We start from the raw sequence: 24,213 nt of genomic DNA on the forward strand, positions 1-24,213 counted from the left end.
TGGGGCTTCCTGGCTGCCAGCCTAGCTTCAGGAGCATTCGGTGGAGAATGGAAAATAGACACTGTATGTATTCTTCTGCCTTCTACATGTGCAGTGGACAAATACTAGTGCACACACACACATTTTAAAAAGAATGAGAACTGTGTGGGTGAAGTGGGGTGGGGTGACACATCTCCAGTGGAAGGTGTCCCCGCCACCTGAGAAGCTGCCCCTGCATCACCTCCTCACTACTGGTTACCAGGCCCGAGAGACTCAACATCATCTCAGCTTCCCTACTTCAGAGGTGTGGAAATTGACTAGCGGTGGTACTAGCCTCCTAAAGCCACAGCTGACCTTGGCCTGAAGTCTGGCTAGCCGCCTGTTTTTCCATTTGACTGAACTAAAATGGCCATGTTTTAAAGCTATCAGGCTCTTTGCTCCATCCCACCTGACCCTGGGATCTGGTACTATCATTTACAGTCAAACAGCTGTCAGAAAGAATCTGGATTCCATAGTCATCAGGCATCAGATAGCACAAGCAGGGATTGGATGTCAACCTGCACCGGTCCTTGACATCTTGAATCTCTTTAGGGGTGGCAGATATTACAGTCTGTCCCACAGATCAGTGTCATTTCAACATACTCCCATGTAAAACTTAAAAGTATAAGATAGTTTTCTGTTGTTTTTACTGTCATGTTTCCAGTGGCATGCTGCCACGACCCAGGTTCAGGTCTTCAACATCTCAAGCCGGGCTGTGGTAGCCCCTCCATTACATCCCATCTCCCCTCCCCTCTCCTCCACACAGTGTTGCCAGATTCGCCTTCTGAAACACCTCTTTCATCATGTCACTCCCCACTTCATGGCCTCCCATTGCTCTGTGGACCAGTTCCAAGCCTGTCTGAAAATGAAAGGTCTCCAAAGTCAGGCCCTAAGTTCCTCTCACACTCCTGCCACACACACCTGAGCCCCTTGTCAGTAAAACTGGCTTGCTTTGGCCCCAAGCCTACATTGGACTTGTGCACTAAATTCTTCTACTTTGTCCTAGGAATTTCTCTGTTTGCCATGCTTACACCTGTTATGTTTATCCCACTCAGATTCTCCCCATCTTCAAGGCATAGGTCAAGAAATCCCTAATATACCATCATTTGAGTAACAATTAGTGTTAATTTTATGGTGTCTCAGAACCTGCCTTCTACTGTTACACTTTTACTAAATTACTTAACTACTGTTTCTTTCTATAAACAACTTCATTGACATATAATTGACCTATTATAAAATTCAACTTAGCACACTATTCTTAAGTTTTGTCTGTTACAGCACATATGAGGACCATGTTTCTTTATATGATTGGATAATATTCTATTAGTATAACTAGTCTATACTTTGTTTATCCATTCAACAATTAGTAAGCAGTGAGTTGGTTCTACTTCTTGGTTATTAGTAGTCGAATGTTGTTAAATAATGTCAGTGCAGTTGTGAACATTTGCACATAAGTCTTTGTGTAGATATATACTTTCATTTCTCAATGGTAGATATGTACAAGTCGAATAACTGGGTCCTGTAGTACATTTTCCTTTTATCAAAACTAATAACCTTTTTTCCCTGGGAGAGGATGGCAGGGATCATATCATTTTACATTCCCACCAGCAAGTGGGGGGGGGAGGGGAGGGGTTCTCACTTTTTCTACAACCTCACCAACACTTATTATTGTTTTTCTTTCTGATATGGTTATTCAAGTATTTGTGACATGATATCTCATTGTCCTTTTCATTTACATTTCCCTGAAGTCTTACTTCCTTTTAGTAATACATTTGACTTTTGCCTCCTCATTTGAATAACTGCTAGACATTTCACCCCACACAAAGTAGTTTCAAAATAGTTTCTAATGGGAGGCATATCGTTTGTTGGGTTACCATTCTCTTTTCTTATAATCTCTCATTTAACTCACAGACTTGGGAAATAGAAACAGTGCAGAGAGCTTCAGTAGCTTTCCAACTACTGACATACTGAGCTAAGATTTGAACACAGGACTCTGTATTTCTGTGACTCTAAAGCCTAAGCCATATGTAACTAAGAACAGGATAAGTGCTCATAAGAACCCTTAGAATATAGAGTGTTGGAGGGCAAAGTGTGCTGTAAGACAGCTATTCTATACTGCTGTAAACATTTCTCTTTCAATGGCTGATACCTTTTCCAGCATATCATAGTGAACTTAAGGGACCATACAGAACAACCATGATACTGTAGTTCATGGGATGTTCATACATTTATCCTTTCTTCCTCCATCAGTGCTCTGTGAGCTGTGGGGAGGGCACCCAGACTCGAAGTGCCATTTGCCAGAGGGTGCTGAAAACCGGAGCCTCCACTGTTGTCAATTCCACCCTGTGCCCTCCCCTGCCCTTCTCTTCCTCCATCAGACCCTGCATGCTGGCAACCTGTGCAAGTGAGTATGTCAGAGCTCTGAGGGTGGGGATATGGAACCCCATATAACAGCAGCCATAGCCACCAGACAAGGACCTTCCCTGAGCCCCAGAGGAGTGAGGCATTGAGGGGCAGCAGAGCCTGAGGACCACTGTGGCTGGAGTGCCCAGCTACAAATGGAAGGGAATCTTAATCATTCAAGTGTCCAGCCTGAGTTCTCTTCTCCCCTGGAAAAACAGCTCGCAGGGGTAGAGCAAAGGTCCCCTGCTGGCATGCTGAGATCTGGAAACTGGAGGCTGCTCGTTGCTAATGAAGTCTAATGTTATCCAGTCTGGGGTTTTAAACTGCTCTAAACACACTTGTTCTGTATAATATTAATCCCTAGGGTGGTAACACTTCTGGGGTCCACTCTTCGTGTACTTTAGAACCCTGGTTCTTTGCATGGCCCAGAAGGTAGACATTTAACAGAGAAATGTGCTCCTCCTTGTCCTCGCCTCTCTTTATGATGCAGATTTCTTCTTTAAATGCTTTTAATAAGAACTGGCTCCAGGCACCTCCACCTCTTCAGTTCCTGTGGGGCTGCCCCACACCACACCTCATTAGTGCTCTAGGTATTGTAGGAGGGGTAACCTGATGATCCACAGCTGGTAGCCAACTCCATAAACAGGAGGGAGCAAATGACAGCCCTGCCCAAAATCAGCAGAAGAGTTCTTCCCCTTTGTCCCTTGCCCTCTCTAGTGGTCCTATCTCACTCAGGTTTTTCCTGCTTTTGGTTCTTTCTCCTTTGATCTGGCATCTCTCTCAAACCAGGGCCTGGAAGGCCTTCCACGAAGCACAGCCCTCACATCGCAGCTGAACGAAACATATACATCCAGACCCGCAGGCAGAGGAAGCTGCATTTCGTGGTGGGAGGATTTGCTTATCTGCTTCCCAAAACCACTGTGGTGCTCCGGTGTCCCACACGCAGATTCCGCAAGCCCCTCATCACCTGGGAGAAGGATGGCCAGCACAGCATCAGCTCCGCTCACGTCACAGTGGCCCCTTTTGGCTACCTGAAGATCCATCGCCTCAAGCCCTCAGATGCAGGCATCTACACCTGTTCTGCAGGGCCCGCACGGGAGCAGTTTGTAATTAAGCTCATTGGAGGAAACCGCAAGCTCGTGGCCAGGCCCCTGAGCCTTTGGAGTGAGGATGAGGAGGCCCTGCCGGTGAGGAAGGCCAATCCAAAGGAGGTCTTGCAAACCCACAAACACCAAAATGGCATCTTCTCCAATGGCAGCAAGGCTGAGAAGCGCGGCCTTACTGCAGACCCTGGGAACCGCTATGATGACATTGTGTCTAGACTGCTGGAGCAGGGCGGCTGGCCAGGAGAGCTCCTGGCCTCGTGGGAGGTGCAGGACTCCGCAGAAAGGAATGCATCCTTTGAGGAGGATCCCAATACTGAACAGGCCCTCTTGCATCTGCCCTTCACCATGGTGGCTGAGCAGAAGCGCCTGGATGACATCCTCAGGAATCTGTCCCAGCAGCCTGAGGAGCTACGAGACCTCTACAGCAAGCACCTGGTGGCCCAGCTGGCCCAAGACATCTTCCGCAGTCACCTGGAGAATCAAGACATGCTTCACAAGCCCTCTGAGCAGAGGTTTCCTCCCGTGGCCATCCCACCTCGTAAACACGTCTCTAGCTTCAGCAGCTCCCTAAGGAGCTCATCTGGGGAGACTGGGGGTGGCTCCCGCAGGCCTCACCGCAAGCCCACCATCTTGCGGAAGATCTCAGCAGCACAGCAGCTTTCGGCCTCCGAGGTGGTCACCCACCTGGGGCAGACCGTGGCTCTCGCCAGCGGGACCCTGAGTGTGCTTCTGCACTGTGAGGCAGTAGGCAACCCAAGGCCTACCATCCACTGGACCAAGAACGGAGAAGCGGTTCAGTTCAGTGACAGGTGAGCCCCATAGAACCCTGATCTAAGAAGGGTTGGAAAGAGGAAATGGGCCGAGGGCAGGAATTACCCCCCTAGCTTTCAGACATGTTTCTGGTAGATAGTATTAGAGTAAAACAAAGAATTTAATGTCTCTAAACAATATACTGCCATCTTTTATAACTGATCAGCACTGCTTCCCCACCCCCTTAGGAGCCCAAAGATGAACCAGGTGCCCTCTGAATAGCTTTGAATGTTGGGTAGAAGGACACCATTCCAACTCACAACATTATTGTGTTTCTTCCTCATGGGGTAAGCCATTGAAAAGCTTGGGCATGAGGACCATCTCTACATTTGTTTAGCCTCTCGGGTCTGGAGAGAGAGAGGGCAGCTAGCTAGCACCAGCTACTCTTGGGCGATCCTGTCCTCTGAGTGGCTGGACTAAGCTATTTGTTCTAGGAAGTTTTTGCCCTCAGTTAGACCTGTGATTATATATCCTAATGTCTCATGATACCTCTGTTTTGGGTGTGTTATTGTTGGGATGACAGCATGGATTATTATTGGGCTCCTTGGACCAGAACCATTCATAAAACTAAAAATCAACAATGGTAGTAGAAATAACATCAGTTTTTAGCACTGCCTATGTATCAAGAACAGTGCTGCATTTTCAAAGTGTATTCTTCCGTTTTTATAATGGCTCCAGTGTAGTGTGGAGTACTGACAATCTCCAGGGTCACAGTAACCTCCTTCACTCATCTATAAATGACCACAGAAGCTCAAAATCCTAATGCTGACAAGGTTAGGGGAAAGCCTTGAGCATGGTGACTTCAGTATTTCAGCAGCAAGGTGACTTGCCTGCACAAGTCATTTCTGAGAGCTCTACAAATCAGGGTTCAGTGGTCACATGAGTTTGAAAAGTGCTCTGTTAAAGCTAAACAGATGTGTTTACTGCTGCATTTTATGTCTTTTTTAATATAGCACTTGATTTTTTATTATAAAAATAATAAAACGGCTATAAAGCAATTCAGATGATATCCAAATCTATAAAGTAAAAAGCACAACTTCCCCTCATCCCCAGTCTTACTCCCCAGAGACTACCACTCATAATGACTTGGTATACATCCTTTAGGAGTTTTTGTATATTTTATTGTGTTGTATAAAGCCATCTACACACTTAGGATTTGGGTTTTTAATGGGATGTTAGTCATGCTCAGAACCTTTGACTGAGTTTTTATTTCACATGTTTATAATGGTGTATAGAGATCTGTGCTGTGTTGCCTTTCTAACAGCTGATTACTGTTCCTAAATGCACTTAACTATTCCCCAACTGGAAATTATTTAAGGGTTTTCACTTTTCTTAACTCTTTTAAGCATCCCAATGTGTGTTCTCACTTTCCAAGAGGACAATATTGTGTGAAATGCTTTCAGAATACTCTTTTGATCACACATACACCCCCAAAAAAAATTAAAAAAAAAAAGACTTAGTACGTTCAAAAATGCCAGCAATTCCTGAATTAGCACTTGGGAAACACAACCATGACCTTTTAATTCACCTTACTGGGTGTTGAGTGTCTTACTCCAGTAGATTTAAAATGGAGACAGTTTAGTGGAATCTTATTAGAAGAGGCAACATGCTAACTAGGTACTCAGGATACTAAAGCTGGTCCTAAGCCAACAGAGAGCAAGACTTGACTGTCACTCACCCAGGACATCAATTGAGAGACAGGGTAGCATCGAGATGAATGTAGTAGAGGCTGTGGATAAACAGAGATTTTTTTTTTTTAGATGTATCAGTATTTGCCTGCATGTATATATCTACACTTAATGCAGTTTTGGCCACCATGAAAATTTTCTTCCCTAGATCTAGCCTTGAAAATGCTTTATAATGTAAATTAATCAATTGCATACAATCGAGAAAAAAAACCTGAGGCCCTGTTTCTGATATTTGACATTTTAATGTTTGCAATTTACTCTGCTGGCTACTAACAAATATGGCTGTAACTTGGTTTTCTATTGTGTTTTCTAAATTCTAGTTGAGAAGGGAGAATAAATGTATCTGCTCAGAGCATGTGTGAGTCACGAGACTACCATGGGGACCACTCCGCTGTAGACTAGTTGGTGACCCCTTCGATGCTGAGTGTCGCTGCTTGCCTTCATCACTTTATCGTCATGGTTCAGAAATGCTCATTCACTTCCAGACAGATGTGCTGAAATGTCCAGTGCTAGAATTAGTTCAGTTAGTCTGTTTTTGCTTAGTGCCCAAATCCACCTTCCTAGGAGTCTGCAAGATCCAGCTGCCTGTTGGTCTGTAGGACTTTCCAATTTATTAAAGTGTATAATAAATATACTAGACTATCAAGAATAGGTCAAGGCAGAGAGAGAGCCAAAACTTGACATGAGAGAAATTAGTTTTACCCAAGAATGAATAAAAATTCAGATACTATTGACCCATGCTCTGTGTAAAATTTACTCTATGAAGTAAATTCACATGATCCTTAGAAGCACATGCCAACTTCTCAGGCAGTAGTTTCCAAAGTGTCCTGAGTATATTGTGGCAGCCTGGTTCACTGCCCTCCCTATTTTCATCTTCCTTTATTCTGCTAGCCCTACCACAGCAGATCCTGTATTAGACACTGAGAATGATGGGAAAGAAGACTCACTTCCGATTGATGGGAAGCCAAAGGTTGAAAGGTGGTACTGGTCATGAGAACAGAGCACATGCCCAACTATTCCCATATATCAATTCACTGGGAATATTGTGATGCATGAAACAGGAGTACATATTTCTTACAGTTGATTTGCATTTAGAGTTCTGTTCCAATAACACATATCAGAGGGAGCTTTCCTGATCATGTCATCTAAAACAGGCTCTGCTCCTCCCCAGTTGTTCTCTAGCCCTTTAATTCTGGTATTTGACCTACAGAATTTTGTGATTATTTGATGCATCATACTATCACTTGTTAATTGTGTATCCATGGTGGCACAGCCTTTGTTTATTGCTCTAATTCTAGTACTCGGATGACAACTGACGCCAAAGAGATACTAAAAAAGAGGGAGAGAGGGACAGGGAGAGGGGGAGGGAAGGAAGATCAACACAGAAAATTAAACAAGAAATGATGGCAGTAAGTGTTTAGGTACAAAATTAAAATGAGTGTGAGATAGAGAAGGCCTTAGTGACCGCTCTGGACATATACTCTGAGGTGATGTCTGTAAGCCAAAATCCAAATGATTACCAGTGCTCAGAATATGCTGCCAAGACAAAGAGGCCTCTGGACAAAAGGCAAGTTATACAAAAACTCTAAAGGGAAAGTGAGTCTGTTGTGCTATAGAACCCTAGAAGAAACTCATTTGGCCGCAGCGCGGCATGGAATGAGGTTATAGGACTAAGCAGAGTCCCAGGGAAGCTTTGGAAATAGTAGCCAAGAAAGTAAGTGACAGAATCTACTTCCTAATTTGACAGATTGACATATACTGTTTTATAGCATGGGAACTGTAGCAAAGTAGGACTGGCCTGTCATCATCACTTGAGGATAAGCTCCAAATACCATTGCACAATACACGGCCCTTTTATCTCCAGCATCAGCCCCTCCCTCTAGCCTCCCCTCTCACTAGATCCCAGCTCGAAGCACTGAACTTTGCCTGCAAGAAATACCTATTTACTTGCAGCGGATGAATTTGCATGGGACCTTCCCCCCGCTGTGTCTGGCTAATTCTTGTTCATCCTCAGAAGAAGCCTTACACCAAAGGCTAGGTCAGATAACCTCATGCAGGATGCCATGTGCCCCAGTCTGAAGTCTTTCTTACCCCCTACCATTGTGCATCAGAATTAGCTCTGCTTTTTAAACTTACCTCCTGAAAGGTAGATGTTTTAAAAAATGTGTTTTATTTTCTCCAGATTTCTAAGAACATAGTGTACACACAGAGGTGAAATGAATGAACAGCGAAATCTCTAGTGGATGCCGGTGTGTAGACAGGAAGTTCCTAGTCACTGGGAGGCCATGGTCTCTGCAGCTTTTGTTCAGGATAGGCAGAGCTGGAGAATGACACCAGTGATTCTCCACCTTCCTAATGCTGCAACCCTTTAATACAGTTCCTCATGGTATGGTGACCCCAATGATAAAATTATTTCATTGCTACTTCATAACTGTAAATTTACTACTGTTATGAATTGTAATGTATATGCCTGGTGTGCAGGATATCTGATATGTGGCCCACGTAGAGGGTCTCAGCCCACAGGTTGAGAACCAGTATCCTAAACAAAAGTGGGCCACATTGTTCACATGTTCTCTCCTGGAGACATTTCAGAAAGTCTTAAGATTCTGTGGCACAGGGTGTATGGCTTGGAAGCATTCATATAATCTAATAAAAACGGGGAGCAGACACCTTCTGACCTCCTCTCTTCTATCACATCCAGACCCAGGGTGAAATCGTCATGCTCATTGTTGTCATAGCTAATATTTAGTACTTCTCCATGAGTTTCAGGCACTCATTCATCGCCACGATAATCCTTTCACATTACTATCCTAACTTCACAGTTGAAACTGTAGTAGAGAGAGGTCACATGAGCTGGCTCAAACCCCCACACTATGGAGCAGAGTTGGAGTTTGAAGCCTTTCCTGACTTACATTTGTCTTTATTGATTTTTCCTTTTTGGAGGTGGGGTAGGGGGCTTGGTTAAATACATGGGCTTGCTGTTGTTGTTAAGGAAGCCGTCTGAACTAACTAAACTTGATGTAAGTTAGCACTCAGTATTCCAGCAAGCTGGCTTTCAATTTATAAGACTTTTATATTTCACTTGTGTCTATCTGTCTTAGGGGTAGCTGCTTCTTTTATATATAGCTTCACCTTCACCTAGATGAAGCCAGTTACTAACATGCACTATGTTAGGCACTTAGTACCCATTACAGTTGTTACATCTATGTACCACCTTTTTATGTCTACAGAGCTATGTGCATGTATTCAGAGATCAAGATCAAAACAAGAAGAAGCTAAATTGTTCATTGTTTTCCAAGTATTCTTCATAAATCATCACATTTTGAGTTGAAATTCAGGTAATGGCCACCTGCAGTTTATATTTGGATAAAGTATATCATATACCACACCTCTAGCTGAAAACTCTAGCATATGGCCCTTCTCCTCATCTAATAGCAAGATATATACAAGCAGTTCAGGGTTCCACGATAAGAATGTGACTCTGAAAGCAGTACTTGTAAAGACTGCACTGACCTCCTTACAGAAATGAGTAGCCACATTCTTTAAAATTGTCACTGAGATGGACTTACCAGATTCTGATAAAGTTTGATCTTTGCCTTCAAAAAATGCCAAATATTTTTGATCAAACCAGAGCTTCAGCAACATTTTTGCTCTGTTTAACATTTTTATACCAAAGGTGAGCCAGCAGCATGTACTACTTGTAGTTCAGCCAATAAAGGCCTTAAAACATGTAAGCATGCCCTTGAAGTTACCCAGAGTTTTTCAAGAGAACGGAAGGTGAGCACGAGGAAGCCAAATACTTAGGAGAAATCCTTATATTTTCCTTAAGGGTGGGAGGCAGCTCATAGGTGATATTCCACCTCTACAGTGATTTAGAGAAAGGGCTGCTGGGGAGTTCCTTCCTTTTAATTCCCAAGCCTGCCCCTAGTCCTTTCTTTTCAGAATGGCCCCTTATTCTTTCTCTCCTTTCAATTCCATTTACAGAATGCAGTAAGAGACAGCTAGGCTGGGATCAAAGCGACTTGGACACAAATTAGTTTTGCTGCTTAATGTATCAACTTTGCCCTTTTAAAACCTTAGATTTTTGGTAGTTAAATTAAAATGATATCAATAAAACCAGACACTAACTTTCATTTTATCTTCCAGAGCAGTCAGGATAGAGACAGGTTAGCCTTTAATCACTGTGACAAAATACCTGAGATGGACGATTTGAAAACAGCAACGGTTTATTTTGGCTCACAGTCTTGGAAATCTCAATAGTGGTCATTTGTCCCTATTGCATTGGGCCTGTGTATATCATGACAGAAGCATATGGCAGAGAAAGTTATTCACCCCATGGCAGCCAAGAAAATGAAGGAAGGAAGGATAGCCCAATAGCCCTTCAAGTGCACATCGCTTTGACCTCATTTCTCACACCAGGCTCTGCCTCTTCAAGGTTCCACCGCCTCCCAACAGTGCCCGAGGATAGTGACCTTCTTTGAGCACATGGACCTTGGAAGATACTTGTCCAGATCATAGCAGTAGAGAACCAAAATTATGTCTGTAATGTTCCCAATACATGGTAGATGCCCATTTCTCAGTATCCATAATCATTGTCATTGAGACCTGCAGCCCTTGTCTTTCCACTCTCTCTGCAGAGATGATCCCTGAGCTTGGAGCTAGAAGTGGGATATAGACGTCCCATTCAGAGCTAAGCACTCCACCATCCCTTCATGTTGACCAGTTGACAGGAGAAATCTGTAGGCTCTCAGTGGTGTTCTGGCCAGAACACTTTCAACAGTGTTCCAAAGTAGTGTTGAACAGGAGATGAATTAAGGAGTATTTGGAAAGCTTTATCTTGGACAACACAGAGAATCCACAGATGGAAACTTCTCAGAATGGAAGAAAGAATCAGATGAAAAATTCCTCTAAGGTCAATTTCAGAACCATAGTTGTGAATAATGCTATATGTAAAAATCATAAGCCCATGAAATGGACTTTCCAAGTTTGTAGATAATATAAAAACTGGAGGCGGTGAAGATGGAAAGGGGGAAATAAACCAGTTTCAATTTGGTTTGGCTTATTTCCTTTACAAAACTAAAGGAAATGGGGATGACAAATGTTTTTCCCAGTTGAAGAGTGTAAGAATAGCAAGCCAGAGAAGTCAGAACCTTCCCAATAAATACTCAGACTTCAGCAAAAGAGAAGCACTGAGGGAGGGTGCAGAGGTTACAGAATGATGCTCACGAATTGAGCAGGCAGGGCACATCAGGGGACATTGGTGAGAAGAAGTGGGGTGTAGAGTCTTCAGGTCCCACCTGCATTTGGTTTATTCTTGTTAGAAGAGTAGTCCTTGGTAAACCATCAGATTCTGAAAAAAATGTGGGGTATTGTTTTGATAAATGAGGAAATCACTGAGACACTTCAAAATTGAAAATGCATGTTGAAAAGTCAGCAAACTTTCCTTGCAAAGGGCCAAACAGTAAACATTTGGGGTACAAGCCGTGTGAGCTCCTCAGTTCCACCCTCAGCTGTTGACAGTACCCACGCTGGTATACAGCATTGCAGGGAGACTTTATTTACCAAAGCATATGCTGACTAGAGTTTGAAGACATCCCCCACCCACGAGCCAGAAAATTCACTCAGACACATTTCATGTAGAGCTTATAGTTTGAAATGAACTGCTCTGCAAGCCAATGAAACTATCCACATTAGCAAATTCAAGACCCTATGAGTTTCTGAAGAGAAAGAAGCCAAAATCTTTGGCAAGAAGCATAAGGACGGGGTTAAGAATGTGTGGTCAGGTGGCCTTTCCCATTCCAAAAATATTTTCTGTACTTCCATCTGCACAATTGGGAGGCTTCAGCATTAAATAACTTCTAGTTGGCAACTGCATGAAAAACATCGAAGGTTTAAAAAGTTGCTTTGGCCAAGCGGCGATAGGAAACTTCACAAACCTCAGTCAGTTCCCCAAAATGTCTGCACAAAATAAAACTCCACTGCAAACCTCTGGGCTACTGTGATTCGGGGTTTCACAAAAGAATTCTCATGCACAGAGGAGGTCGTCTTAGAGAGATCTCTTCATCTTCTTCAAACTTCTTAAAATCCAGACTTAAACCATAGTATTGCACATCTCCCTAAGGAACAAACGACCAACATTAACACAAATTACCCCCTACCAAAAATGAGGCTAGTCCGCATATCTTCCTAGTTGGCCTCAGTAGATGATAGCATTTGGTCGGGTTGAAAGAGGGTCAAAAATCAGTCCCCGTTCCTGATCCCAGCATGCAATAGCTAAACAAATTACTTATGTCTAAGCTTTTGCCTCCACTCAAAAATAATACCCAGCCAGTGACGTGGTGAGAGAAAAAAAAAAAAAAGACTTAAAGCATGCACACCTGTGTGATAAACACTGGTTCTCATTCCTGCCCTGTGGTACTTTTTACCTTACTCTCAAGAGTCTACAAGCAGGAAAAGAAATGTTCCACTCAAGGAAAAGACCCATCCCTTGATCTACGCAGTCTTTTCAAGTCCGCGATGCATGCTCTTAAGTGTGCCTGTCTGCTCCTGAATTCACTGCGTGCTGATTCCCATTCTTCTCACCCTCACATGTCAGGATTCTGGCTGGTTTTCTTCAAACTGTTCATTTATTGGTTATGGAATAACTGGTTGTCCTGACTCAGAGGCTCCGGAGTCAAGAATAGTGCTGAGGCAGGAGCAGCCAACCCAACCCAGTGTGCCCCATGGCCTTTGTCTCTTTTCTTCTCCACTGCCCCATCTCTCACAGCCAGCCCCGCTCCCTCCCGTGCGCTGAGTTTATGCTAATGTTTCAAAGCTCCTTGTCCATTCACTCACCATCCATTCACTCACCTCAAAACTGCTCCCTATGCTGAATATAAGGGCACAAGCCTGTCATCCACCACTTGGAAGGCAGATGCAGGAGGAAAACTTGTCCCAGGCAAACCTGAGCTATATAGAGGACATGAAACATCGTTAACACATTGCTGTACAGCATCCGTAATGTGTGGGCCCGGCATGAAGGAGGACAAGTAAGTATGGTGATAAGAGCAACAGGAACAAAGGTCACTTCACGTCTGTAATGTCTCATGTTCCCAGCCATTCCTGCGCTTCAAATGTATGAATGCAAATGGAATCAGCACCCTAGGTAGGTACTGTAATTCTGTCATTGGGAAATTAAAAGAAATGGCTTGTCCAAAGCCAACAAGAACTAATTCATGATAGGCCTGATTTGGAACCCAGTCCATAGAGTTCTGGAATCTGAATTCTCGTCCATTACCCACCATGATTCATTGTGATTTTGATCCCTTTCAACCCATTTGCTTTGAAGGTAACTTAAACAAGAATGTATTCAACATGACAACATTCTACTGAACATGAAAGAAGAAACTAAGAGAATCCTCACCCTTGAGCTAATCGTTTATAGTCTAGCTGAAGAAATGAAACCCTGTAGATTGAAAAGATCTTTGTAGAACAATTGGGAGGCTTTAGGAAGGACGAATTCCCGTGAACTGTAGTACTGTAACCGACTGGGACTTGGATTAGTGGGGAGAATTGGGAAGAGTAGATAGGCTACAGAAGGATTTCTGTTCCACCCCAAGCTAATGTCAAAGTGACCATCCTGTCTGAAGGGACTGGTTGATTTAAACTGGGAATTAAGTTTGAAAGAATGTGGAAGAAGTGTTATGTGAAGGTCTCAGAAAGCCAAGTCTGAACTTTCTGACCCAAAGAACTGAAGCGATACATTTTAGCCACTGAACAAAAGAGAAATAGATGTGGTGGGGAGGGAGTCCTCCACACCTGATATGACCACTGTGCTGTTCATTTTGTAGGCTTGAATTATGCCCACTTCATGTCCCCTCATCTTCTGGTTTCTCAAATTCCAACTCAGCACCAGAGAAATCTTTCTGGTTTCACATGGAAAATGGTACCATGTTCCTGTGTCTGCCCATTCCAAACAGGCCTGTCAACCCTGAAACCTAAATGCAAGCTGATAGAAATCAACTACCAACAAATTAAGTTAAATTAATAGAGTAGATGCCTAAAATACAGAAAGTCCCGTGTCCCTCCCCACCGCTGGCCAGGAATTTTTCTCCCTACTTGCCAGGCTAGGGCAAAGCAAACCCATTCTCCACAGTTAGCCCTTTCTTCCTAGAGAGTCCCCCAAAACTCTCTCCAAAACTCCTGCTACCCCTGTGGCAGCCTCCCAATCCCAACTGGCCAATTCTACAGCTATAACAATATAGGAATCACCATCCCCCTTGCCCTAAAAAATATTGACCTCAACAGATGGTTAGGGAGAATAAAATTTCTATACGACCAATGTACCTAAAATCCACTTTCTAACAGCTTTCTAACTATAAGAACAAAAGATGAAACAATGGGTCCAGAGATCTTACAGAGGTAGAGGCAGAAAAGTGTCCAATCAAAAGAGAAAGCCTGCTTCAAATCCTGGCTCCACCTGCAAATAACTGTGTACCCTTGACCTAAAGTTTTGTGAATGTAAATAATTTATATGTATACAGGGACCAATGCAGGCCTGTGTGGACTTGTTTTTCTTAAGATGACATTTAAAGCTTTTATGAAGGCAAATCTAATAGTTTATTTTCAATCTATGGGATAAAAGCATAAAATAAACAAATGTTCAATCTCATGTTCACTGTTTCTTCCTTCCCATCTTCATTGTTCTTTTCCTAGTTTAGAGGTGATTTTTTGTGCCAAGTGTAATGGATCTCCCCCCTTTTCACCACCTCTGTCTATAGAGGAATTTTTGTCCAACTTCAGATTGAGGCTTATGCTTGGGGTTAGGCGTTATGGCTTATTCAGCTGTGTCAATCCTCAGAGTAACTGATGTCGTTATGAAAGGTAAACTTTACCTAAAAATGGGGGGGGGGGGTCAAGCTCAGAAGCTCAGTATGGGTGAGATCTATGCCTTTTGTATAAGATCAGACAAGTATACTAGTCCTGTGGGAAAGGAACCTGAATATGGAGATGTAATAAACTCAGAGAGACTGGCCAATGTCATGTGACCCAATGTCATGTGACCATTCTACTTCCTCACTCACACCCAGCACACACACAACACACACACACAACACACACACACACACACACACACACACACACACACACACACACACACGAATCAAACATTACTAGCAGGAGATACTGGGAGCTGAAATACCAAAGAGTAGTTTGGAAGTTCTCTGCATTATTCATTAGAATAGCAGTTTCTCTGCTAAGTAGGAAACATACTGCATCTACATTTTAGTAGCTGATAGGAAGTAGGAATTTAGGAAGTCAAGAGGTTTGCCAATGACCATCACTTAGATCCTAGCAAGACCAAAGTAAAGTTCAAAAGAGCAATCTTCTAGCCTCCTGCTCCAAATATTGAGGAATCCTGTCTGTAAGGAAAGCAGAAATGCCGCTGCTTGTGGGGAGGCAGCCAGGTTAATGGATCTGAGGACTTAGTGGACTCTAACCCCTGCCTTCTCAGTGTGGTGAAACTGAATATGATCTACTACATTCGATTTAAATTGGAGGGGTCTGCTTTTGCTATTCTTATAAAGCAATTGTGTGGAAGTGTGCATATTCCTGGGACATCATGAAGATTTAAATCATAGTCAATTTTACTGTTTTTTTTTCCAATTTTTAAATCTAAAACAGCTTGAGCACCTGAAGAGACTTAGCAATTCTGTGGCATTATGCTGCATCCGATAAGATTCCTTTAGGAAACAGTGATGCTGTTATCAAAGATAATAACTTACATAGCTATCTTTCTCTTTTTATTAGCTTCTTTGAAGTAAACTGACATGCAACTGTCTGACTTAGAGAAAAATATCAAAGGATGAATGACTGTGTGAGTGAATGAGTGGATGAGTTACATCACAATATTCTATGGCTCCCCGGTCAACCCCATGCAGATCTAGCTCTATTCAGTGCTACAGAAGCAGGACTGTCCCCAGTAATATTAGTGATGGTCTAGAATAGTACTAAATTCAGTGGGAATCACTACAAAACTTCCCTTTGGCTAATGAGTTCTATTTTCTTCTCCATTATGTTTTAAACAGAACTGCCCACATGTAGCTAGATTGGGGGATGCAGTCCCACTCCTTCCTTCCTTCTGACAGAGGTAAAAATAACAACAGAATAAGCCCACAGCGAGCAGAAGAGCTGAGGAGAATCGCTTGTACCAAGACTATTCATCCACGTTAGAAATATTGAGAGATGACCAGAGGTGGTGCCAAACTTCAAAGCCATTGAATCTAGAGGGACCCTGCAGGGGACACAGTAAAGAAAACACAATGAATATCCAGTTGGAGAATATTGCTGGGGCAAGAGTGCTGACTCCTGGCATTCAATTAACTGCCCATCCCTAAGAGTCCTCCTCTTTCTTGAACAAATGAACCCCTGGTACCTGCTTGGTTCCTAGGGATAGATGTTAACACTAGTAGCCAGTTCTTTGGGTGTTTTGAAACTAGGAAAGTAGAAAGGACAAAAAAAAGTGGAATGTCACAAATACCTTTCTGTGACATGAATGATCTGTCCACCTAACACCCCACCTGCTCCAGGCCCTGGATAACTTAGTTCCCACCCTTCTCTCTTCCTCTTCTAGATTCCCACAACTACATACACTTTTTAAGTTTTGTCAGACTCAGAGTCATTGAACCATCAGCTTCAAGGCACCATCATTAATCATTACTCTGCCATTTTAGAACGTGTAGTTCTTAGACACGGTATAAATCTAGGAAGGGAAAGTCAGTGGACAGACTGGAACGGGGATTTGAAGTTCATTATAGGTGCCCAGAATTTCACTCTTGTCACTATCTTTCGATAGAAAAAACATCTCAAGTATAGTGTGCTGTTCTAGAATTGTCTGTCCATGACCGCAAAGGGCAAGTTTTATTTCATTATACTGGGCATCTTCTCTATAGAAGACCCTCTGTAATACTATGGTAGATGAATACTATATGACTGTAGCTAGATGTCCACAGTCAGGACATCTCTCTCACCCACCAGGCCCATAGACGCTCAGATCCAACCAAATAAACACACAGAAACTTATATTGCTTACAAACTGTATGGCCATGGCAGGCTTCTTGCTATCTAGTCTTATATCTTAAATTAACCCATTTCTGTTAGTCTATAAGTTGCGACATGGCTTGTGGCTTACCAGTACCTTACATCTCACTTGTCATGGCGGCAGCTGGCAGTATCTCTCTTCCCCAGCCTTCACTTCCCAGAATTCTCTTCTCTGCTTGTCCTGCCTATACTTCCTGCCTGGCTATTGGCCAATCAGCATTTTATTTATACAGAGTGATATCCACAGAATATGACCTACGGTCTGCATCTGTATTTGTAGGTTAATGAAAACAATAAATGTTCAATAAGTGTTCCATAGCTGCCTCAACAGGTGCCTCCTTTTATATCCCAAAGCCCTGTGTTCTTCCTACCATCCAGTCAGGAACCACTCCTCCTTTGTAACTTTTCGTTTTCCTTAATAAGCCTTTCCCCAATCTATGTGGGCATTTGTTTTAGCATCCTCTCTCATGTTGTATGTTGTATGTATTCAGTGTACAACCATTGTCTGTTCCAACTAATAATATTAGAACAGGTAATCAGTAAGCTTTTTAAAAAATCAAAACCCCCATTTGAGATTGCCGACATGCCAATTAAGTCAACAAGAAAGCTGGGTTTCCTGAATATCCTATCTTGTCTTCCTGAGTTGTTATAACATAGTTCTCAATACACCCCTACATGCCTTCCCTATAATGAATGCCAAAAAAAAGTCAGCTGAGTTGACCAGGTCTACATTTCTTTTCTGTTGCTCCAGGATTCTTCTACAGCCAGATGACTCCTTACAGATCTTGGCACCAGTGGAAGCTGATGTGGGTTTCTATACTTGCAATGCCACAAATGCCTTGGGATATGACTCTGTTTCCATTGCTGTCACACTAGCAGGTAACCTGAAAACCTCCATCCAGTTCTACTCAAAAATCTTTATGACTGAGTGCCTACAATATGTCACAGGATGCATAGATAAATGTGACCCCAATATCCTACCCACAGGGAGTTTATCAACTATAATCATAATAGAAATGAAGTTTACCATGAGGGAGAATAAAGTATTACAACTGAAACCAAAGAGTAGGCAGGGACATTTTATGCATATGAGGAGGCCTTAGAGTTTGGGTGAATAGGATTTTTTGTACATGGAAACATGGGAAATACTCAGAGCAGTGGGAAATGAGCAAAGGTTGTGTATGCCAGTACATGGCATGATGGGGAGCACATGAGAAGTATGAACCACAATTATTGAATGCCTTTGGAAATCCTGTCATTTCTCCTTGTTTCACATCTTGCCAAAAAACAAAAGAGAGACTTTCAGGTTGTGGGCAACTAAAGTTCTGTAGTCATAGCTTAGAGCAGGGTGTTCCCAAGAACTTCTGTCTGATTCTGCTTTATTCAAGTTGGAGTTTTGTTCAAATGTATTCCTACCAATTGTTTTCTTATATCCACACAGGTTAAACTCAACTTTCCATACATTGTGACTAAAATCATTGACACTTGAGTACAATGCCTTCCAAGGCTGTGGTGTTGAAGCAATGTACTTTTAAAAACTTCTTAACCTGGAACAAATCTTAACTTTGAAACCATACGAGACCTTAGATATTAGCTGGACCAAAACCTCATTTCTTAGAGGCTAGAAAACCTGAAGTTATACCTTTGCCCAGCTGGCATGAAGAACAAGAAGGGGCTGAGGTCTCCTCAAGCTCAGCAATTCATTACCTCCACTGCCCTACTGATCCTATCAAGACAGGATCCTTTTTCTTAGACCTGGGCTAACAGTCTTGCATGTGTTTGTATTTATTCTTTTCAATTGCTACTCCCATCAGATGATTCAGTAGATGCTAGGAAAGCCAGCATCACCCACACTGACCTCATCCGTCTATGTGGGGATTATGTTGTCACACTGTACTCTAGTCACACATGCTACTCCCTTTCATATCTGTTTTGCAAGAATACTTCTGCCCCTATGACCTAAGGCTGAATCTCAGAGAGGATCTGTAGCAGCTTTGCAGGGAAGATGGAAACCGATAATGAAGAAGGCAGGCTAAGGTGCCCTGGCGTGAATTAAACTCAGAGAGAGGGAGGGAGAAAGGAAGGGAGGGAGGGAGGGAGGAAGAGAGAGAGAGAGAGAGAGAGAGAGAGAGAGAGAGAGAGAGAGAGAGAGAGAGGGATTTTTCTTTTCCCTAATGTATTCCAGTTTCAATCTTCACTCTTCTCTCTATACAGAGCCCAGATGCTCAGCAACAATCTTCTAAAATCTCTTCTGTCTCCTCACCAACCCATACTTATATGGGCACTGCTGGCATGCTTCCAACTGTTGGTCAATGTCGGATTAACTCTCTTGTTTCTATTAAGTTAGATACAGTTCAGCTCTGCCACAGACTAAATACCCTTGTTTGCCCGAATTTAATACAACAAATAGAAACTTGTCTGGGGTTAAACAAGACTGTTGTAACACCAGGCTCATCTTCAACTCTTTGAAGGCAAGCTTTTGGGAGCTGCCAAGAGGTTCAAAGCTAGAGAAGAGAAACAGGGGGGTTAGTGGGGCACCAAGGAAGCAGGGAGGAAGGGGCTGCATGAAGTATGGCCACAGACACTGTGTCCCCATCCTTCAGCTGCTGCTGAGTTTGTCCAGGTCTGCTGATAAATCCTTCTATCAGCTCTTCTCAAAGCAATGCTGAAATTGGGGTGTTGCCTTCAGATCATGTTTGCACTTTTATCTGGAGTTGTCATCCACATCTCAGCCAATGTTGTGAAACATTCAGTAAGAAAATGCAAGTTCGGGGTTTCAAGATGCTTACAGATTAGGGAAGACAGTGGATTGTGCCTATCTCAAATGGATAAATCAGTAGGCTCCTGCTTAAGTCCAGCACAGCATCTCCCACCTGGAATCCTGACATTTGAAAGGCTGAGGCAGAAAGAGATGAGTTCTCAGCCAGCCTGAACTATTTAGCAAGCTTCAGGCCAACAGAGGTTCTATAGAGAAACCCCACGTCAAAACAAAACAAAGATGCTATTCTGCAGTATATATTAGATGAGCTAAACATAACCCGAATTTGGAGGAGGGAATGAATATTCAACACTTGTAAATTTGATTATCAGTTATTAGCTACATTGAAAAAAGTATAAAACTTCAGTGTCTTGGGAATCAGTGAAAGTAATACTATCCACAGGGTGGCGTGAGGTTAAGCCTGTAGGTGTGAAAAGGAGCTTAAACTGAGGAAAGCTGAGAGCAGGGGAGGTGGTCTTCCCCAGAGAAGAGCACATCAATTGCTTGTCTGGTGCCAAATGTTCAGCCCTGAACACATACATACGAGTAACATTATATGGACTGAAGAGATTGTATTTAGGAATATGTGGAGGCGGGCGGTGGTGGCGCACGCCTATAATCCCAGCACTCGGGAGGCAGAGGCAGGTGGATCTCTGTGAGTTCGAGGCCAGCCTGGTCTACAAAGCGAGTTCCAGGACAGCCTCCAAAGCTACAGAGAAACCCTGTCTCAAAAAACCACACACACACACACACACACACACACACACACACACACACAGGAATATGTAGATATACATAGACATATATGCATGTAATCACATAGAAGAAGAGGCCATGAATTTGAAGGAGAGTGTGGAGGGGAATATGTGAGGGCTTGGAGGAAGGAAAGGGGAGGAAAGATATGTGTGTGTATGTGTGTGCGTATGTATGTGTGTATACAGTGTATGAATGAAAAAAAGAGCTTAAACTAGTACTGGCCATGTGATTGACACCATAAATATTAGCTTTCTTTCTCTAGCTCTTCTATAGTGAAAACAGCTCTAAGATTGAAAAGCACCAGCTCAGCTTTGTGTCCATGCTGTTTTTAGCCTGAGTCTTCAACACCAACCAATGTCTTTCAGGTGTGGACTTAGTTCTTGTAAACCCCAGGCGCTGCTGTACACATGGAGAAATTGCAGTGTTTTTCCTGGACTTTGGCGTAAATGTAGGTCAAAGAGAAAGAAAACTGAGACTCAAGATAAATAAGTGGCCTGATAATTTCCTAAGAAAAGTACAGGCTTTGGTCCTGTGGGTATCCCCCACCTCCCATGTAGATCCAGAGAGCCTCAAAGCATAGGTCTGAATCACACTTAGCACTGCCTAAGAAGCCATGCAGTTTCTTAACTTGCTGACTTTGTGAGAATTAACAGTATCTTCCAGAAATATTCTATGATGATTAAATCAGTCATTCACGTAAAATGCTTAGACTAGTCGTGCCCAGCCCATCTCAGGCACTCACTACTTATTAGATTTACTGTTTGTAGAATTACTGTTTGCAGTAACAAACCAAAGTCAACTAATCTTCAGAGAGGGGAGAGACTCCCAGAGACTACAATGCTCACCAGCACCTTTTGAAGACAGTGTCTCTGAAGCGGTTGGAGAAGTTGGGTTAGCCACCTGTAAAGTGCTTAAGCACCTGGACTGAGACAAGAGAGGTGGCTTGTGATAAGAACACTGGGAGAGGCCCAAGTAACTCTCGTTTTTAATACCTCCTAGTTAATTTACAGATACAGCAGAGCTGGGTAAGGGGAGTTTTTGATGTGTACTCATAGAAGCAAGAGATTGGAACACCATCTTGGCCAGCCAGATTCCACACTGTGCCACATTGCTCAGAAGCTTTCCGACCCAGAATGGCACTGGCAGCGTTTTGAAGAGAAGCAGTAGTTTCTTGGTAAATTGCTTCCGTCTGGATTGGTTAGCTCCACTTACCAATGCAGATGAGAGCCTCTCCAGGTGTAGATCACTGCTGAAGTCATACCCGAAAGGGAAGTGTTTCTGGTTGTCATTGACTTTATAAGATCACAAAAAAAGATACTATAAGGCCGGCTTGACATCATCTGTGGAAAATGAGAAGAAGATGAGGGCTGAGGAGTGGGTGTATCTGTCATGGAAAGGAGAGAGCACAGATGAGCTCATCCCAAGTTTGCACAGGGAGACAGAAAATGCCTTTCCTTTCCTGGCATGCTTTCCTGTCTTTTTGTGAGTTGACTAGCTGACACATATTGTGTCTAATAAAGAGATCATAGAGAGTCTGCTGAGAGAATAAAACTAAAAGGTAGTTGTTTTGAATTCTTTCTGTGCCCCTCCTCATCATGATTTAGTAGCTGCAATAAAAAAGAAAAGGAATTGTGTAAGCTTTTCATAATGTTAAGTCATTTCAAATTGCCAGCCATTGTTAACTAGAGTTTTCTTCATCAAGTTAAACTCAAAGAGGGCCTTGTCACCAGTAGCAAAGGCTGACAAAAGAAACATTTCTACAGTGTTCAAATCAAGAGAAAAGCTAGATTGGTTTAAGTGTATCCCAGTGGTACTGTGAATCATATGGTACTAGCCATTGACTGAGTCAACCTACCATTAAAAGGACCCTATTACTGGCTAGAATCATAAGTGACCAAGGGCTTAGGTTCTCAAGTGCAGATGCATAGAAAGCCCAAGAAAGACCTATGCTTCGATATTACTTAAGATAAAGATGAAAGTACAACCAATTTTCTTGGCTCTCAAGTAGACTTGAGGAAACAAATAAGGTACCAAAAAGAAAAAATTCCTCATCTGCCCAGTAGGGTGCAAGAGGGATGAGTTGTTGGGCAGATGAGGGATAGCATGTCTTCATCATGATTTCTAGGAGAGTCTGCAACCACATCTAGCCATACCCACTATGCATCCTTTGTCAAGAACACTAGGTGGAACATGCAGAAGACATGATGGAACCCTTAGCTGTCTGTTCTCCTGAGGGGTCAAGTTCAGTTGATTAATTAGAAACAATAATGGCAAGAACCTAAGGAACATGATATCCTGGCACGGGCAAAAAGAAACATCTAAGTGAATAGTAATGGAATCAAGGCAGCTTGGACATGTTTGGAAAAGGGCTGTGTGAGCCATACTCATGTCCTCTGATGCTCAGAACCCTGCACCATTTATACCAACACACACCAAATAAACAGAATTTCTAGGATAAAGAAACTCCCATTCCTTCTCATACTTGTTCAGGATAAATAGTAGCCACAATGTGACCCTGAATGACCACAAACTTTTTTTTTAGTTTTCTTGAGATATGATTTATGTATCTATGAATGCACAGTTCAGATATGTATTCAGAAAATCTGTATCTTTTTTTAAACTATCCCCACAAATGAGGATTTCTTTCATTTTTAACAGTTTCATTGAGGTAATGTCCATATACCAGACAACTCCACTACCCACCCAAGTCAACAGCATTTGGTGTATTTAGAGTTGTGCTCTATCATCACATTCAACCTTCGAACACGTTTTCATTCCTCCCCCTAACTCCACACCCCTTAGCCATCACTCCCCAATCTTCCAGGCAAAATTCCAATGCATTTTGCCTCTACAAGCCTGTCTATCCTGAATAGTTTACATAAATTGAATCATAAAGCACTTTGTCCTTTGCTACTGATCTCTATCCTTGGGCATAATAAGGATGGTTTTAATACCATCCCCTTATGTAGCATGTATGCCACAGTCCTTTTATAACTAAATGATCCCCTTTAAAGGACTATTATACCTCAAGGTAGGATACTAGTTCACTGTGTGAACAGGCCACCTTTCATTCATCTCCTCCTCAGGTCGTAGACATTTGTGTTGTTTCCACTTTGGGCTGTAATGAACAATGATGCTATAAAGATTCATGTGCATGTGCACATGTGGCTTTATGTTTTATCTCTTTGTTAATACATTTCTAAAAGTGTAAATGTTCCATCGTGTGGAGCATTTACATTTACCCTTTGACAGAACTGCTAACTTTGGTCCAAACAGTGGTATTACTTTACGTCTCCATCAGCAGAATAGAAAGGCGGTTTCTCCACACCCTCACTGCTTGTTACTGTCTGTCATTTTAATGACAACAGTCCTCATGACTTGTGAGGTTGAGTATCTTTTCTTCTTTTTAATTAATGTAGAAGACAGTTGTGACAACTACCCACATCTTCCCACCTTCTCATCTTCACCCAGACAAACATCTTTTTATTGCTCATTATTCATCTCTGTGCCTTTTTGGTTACAGGGACAGTTTGGGTGATATACATAGAATATACATGGTGTGCACACTCATTCCTGCTGCTGCTATTACAAGTTA

General features: G+C 42.7%; 1 protein-coding gene across 4 annotated transcripts in view; it reads left to right on the forward strand.

The window, feature by feature from the left end:
• Positions 1 to 24,213, forward strand: part of Adamtsl1 (ADAMTS like 1) — a 392,521-nt gene that overhangs the window by 296,100 nt on the left and 72,208 nt on the right. For all 4 annotated transcript variants that reach the window (XM_036178884.1, XM_036178887.1, XM_036178883.1 and 1 more), the window contains 3 exons: positions 2,269 to 2,422; positions 3,211 to 4,336; positions 17,856 to 17,983. In XM_036178884.1, coding sequence (XP_036034777.1) covers positions 2,269 to 2,422; positions 3,211 to 4,336; positions 17,856 to 17,983 — 1,408 coding nt within the window. The remainder of the gene's footprint in view (positions 1 to 2,268; positions 2,423 to 3,210; positions 4,337 to 17,855; positions 17,984 to 24,213) is intronic.

This window comes from Onychomys torridus, chromosome 2 (assembly GCF_903995425.1).
Source record: "Onychomys torridus chromosome 2, mOncTor1.1, whole genome shotgun sequence".
Taxonomy (NCBI): Eukaryota; Metazoa; Chordata; class Mammalia; order Rodentia; family Cricetidae; genus Onychomys; species Onychomys torridus.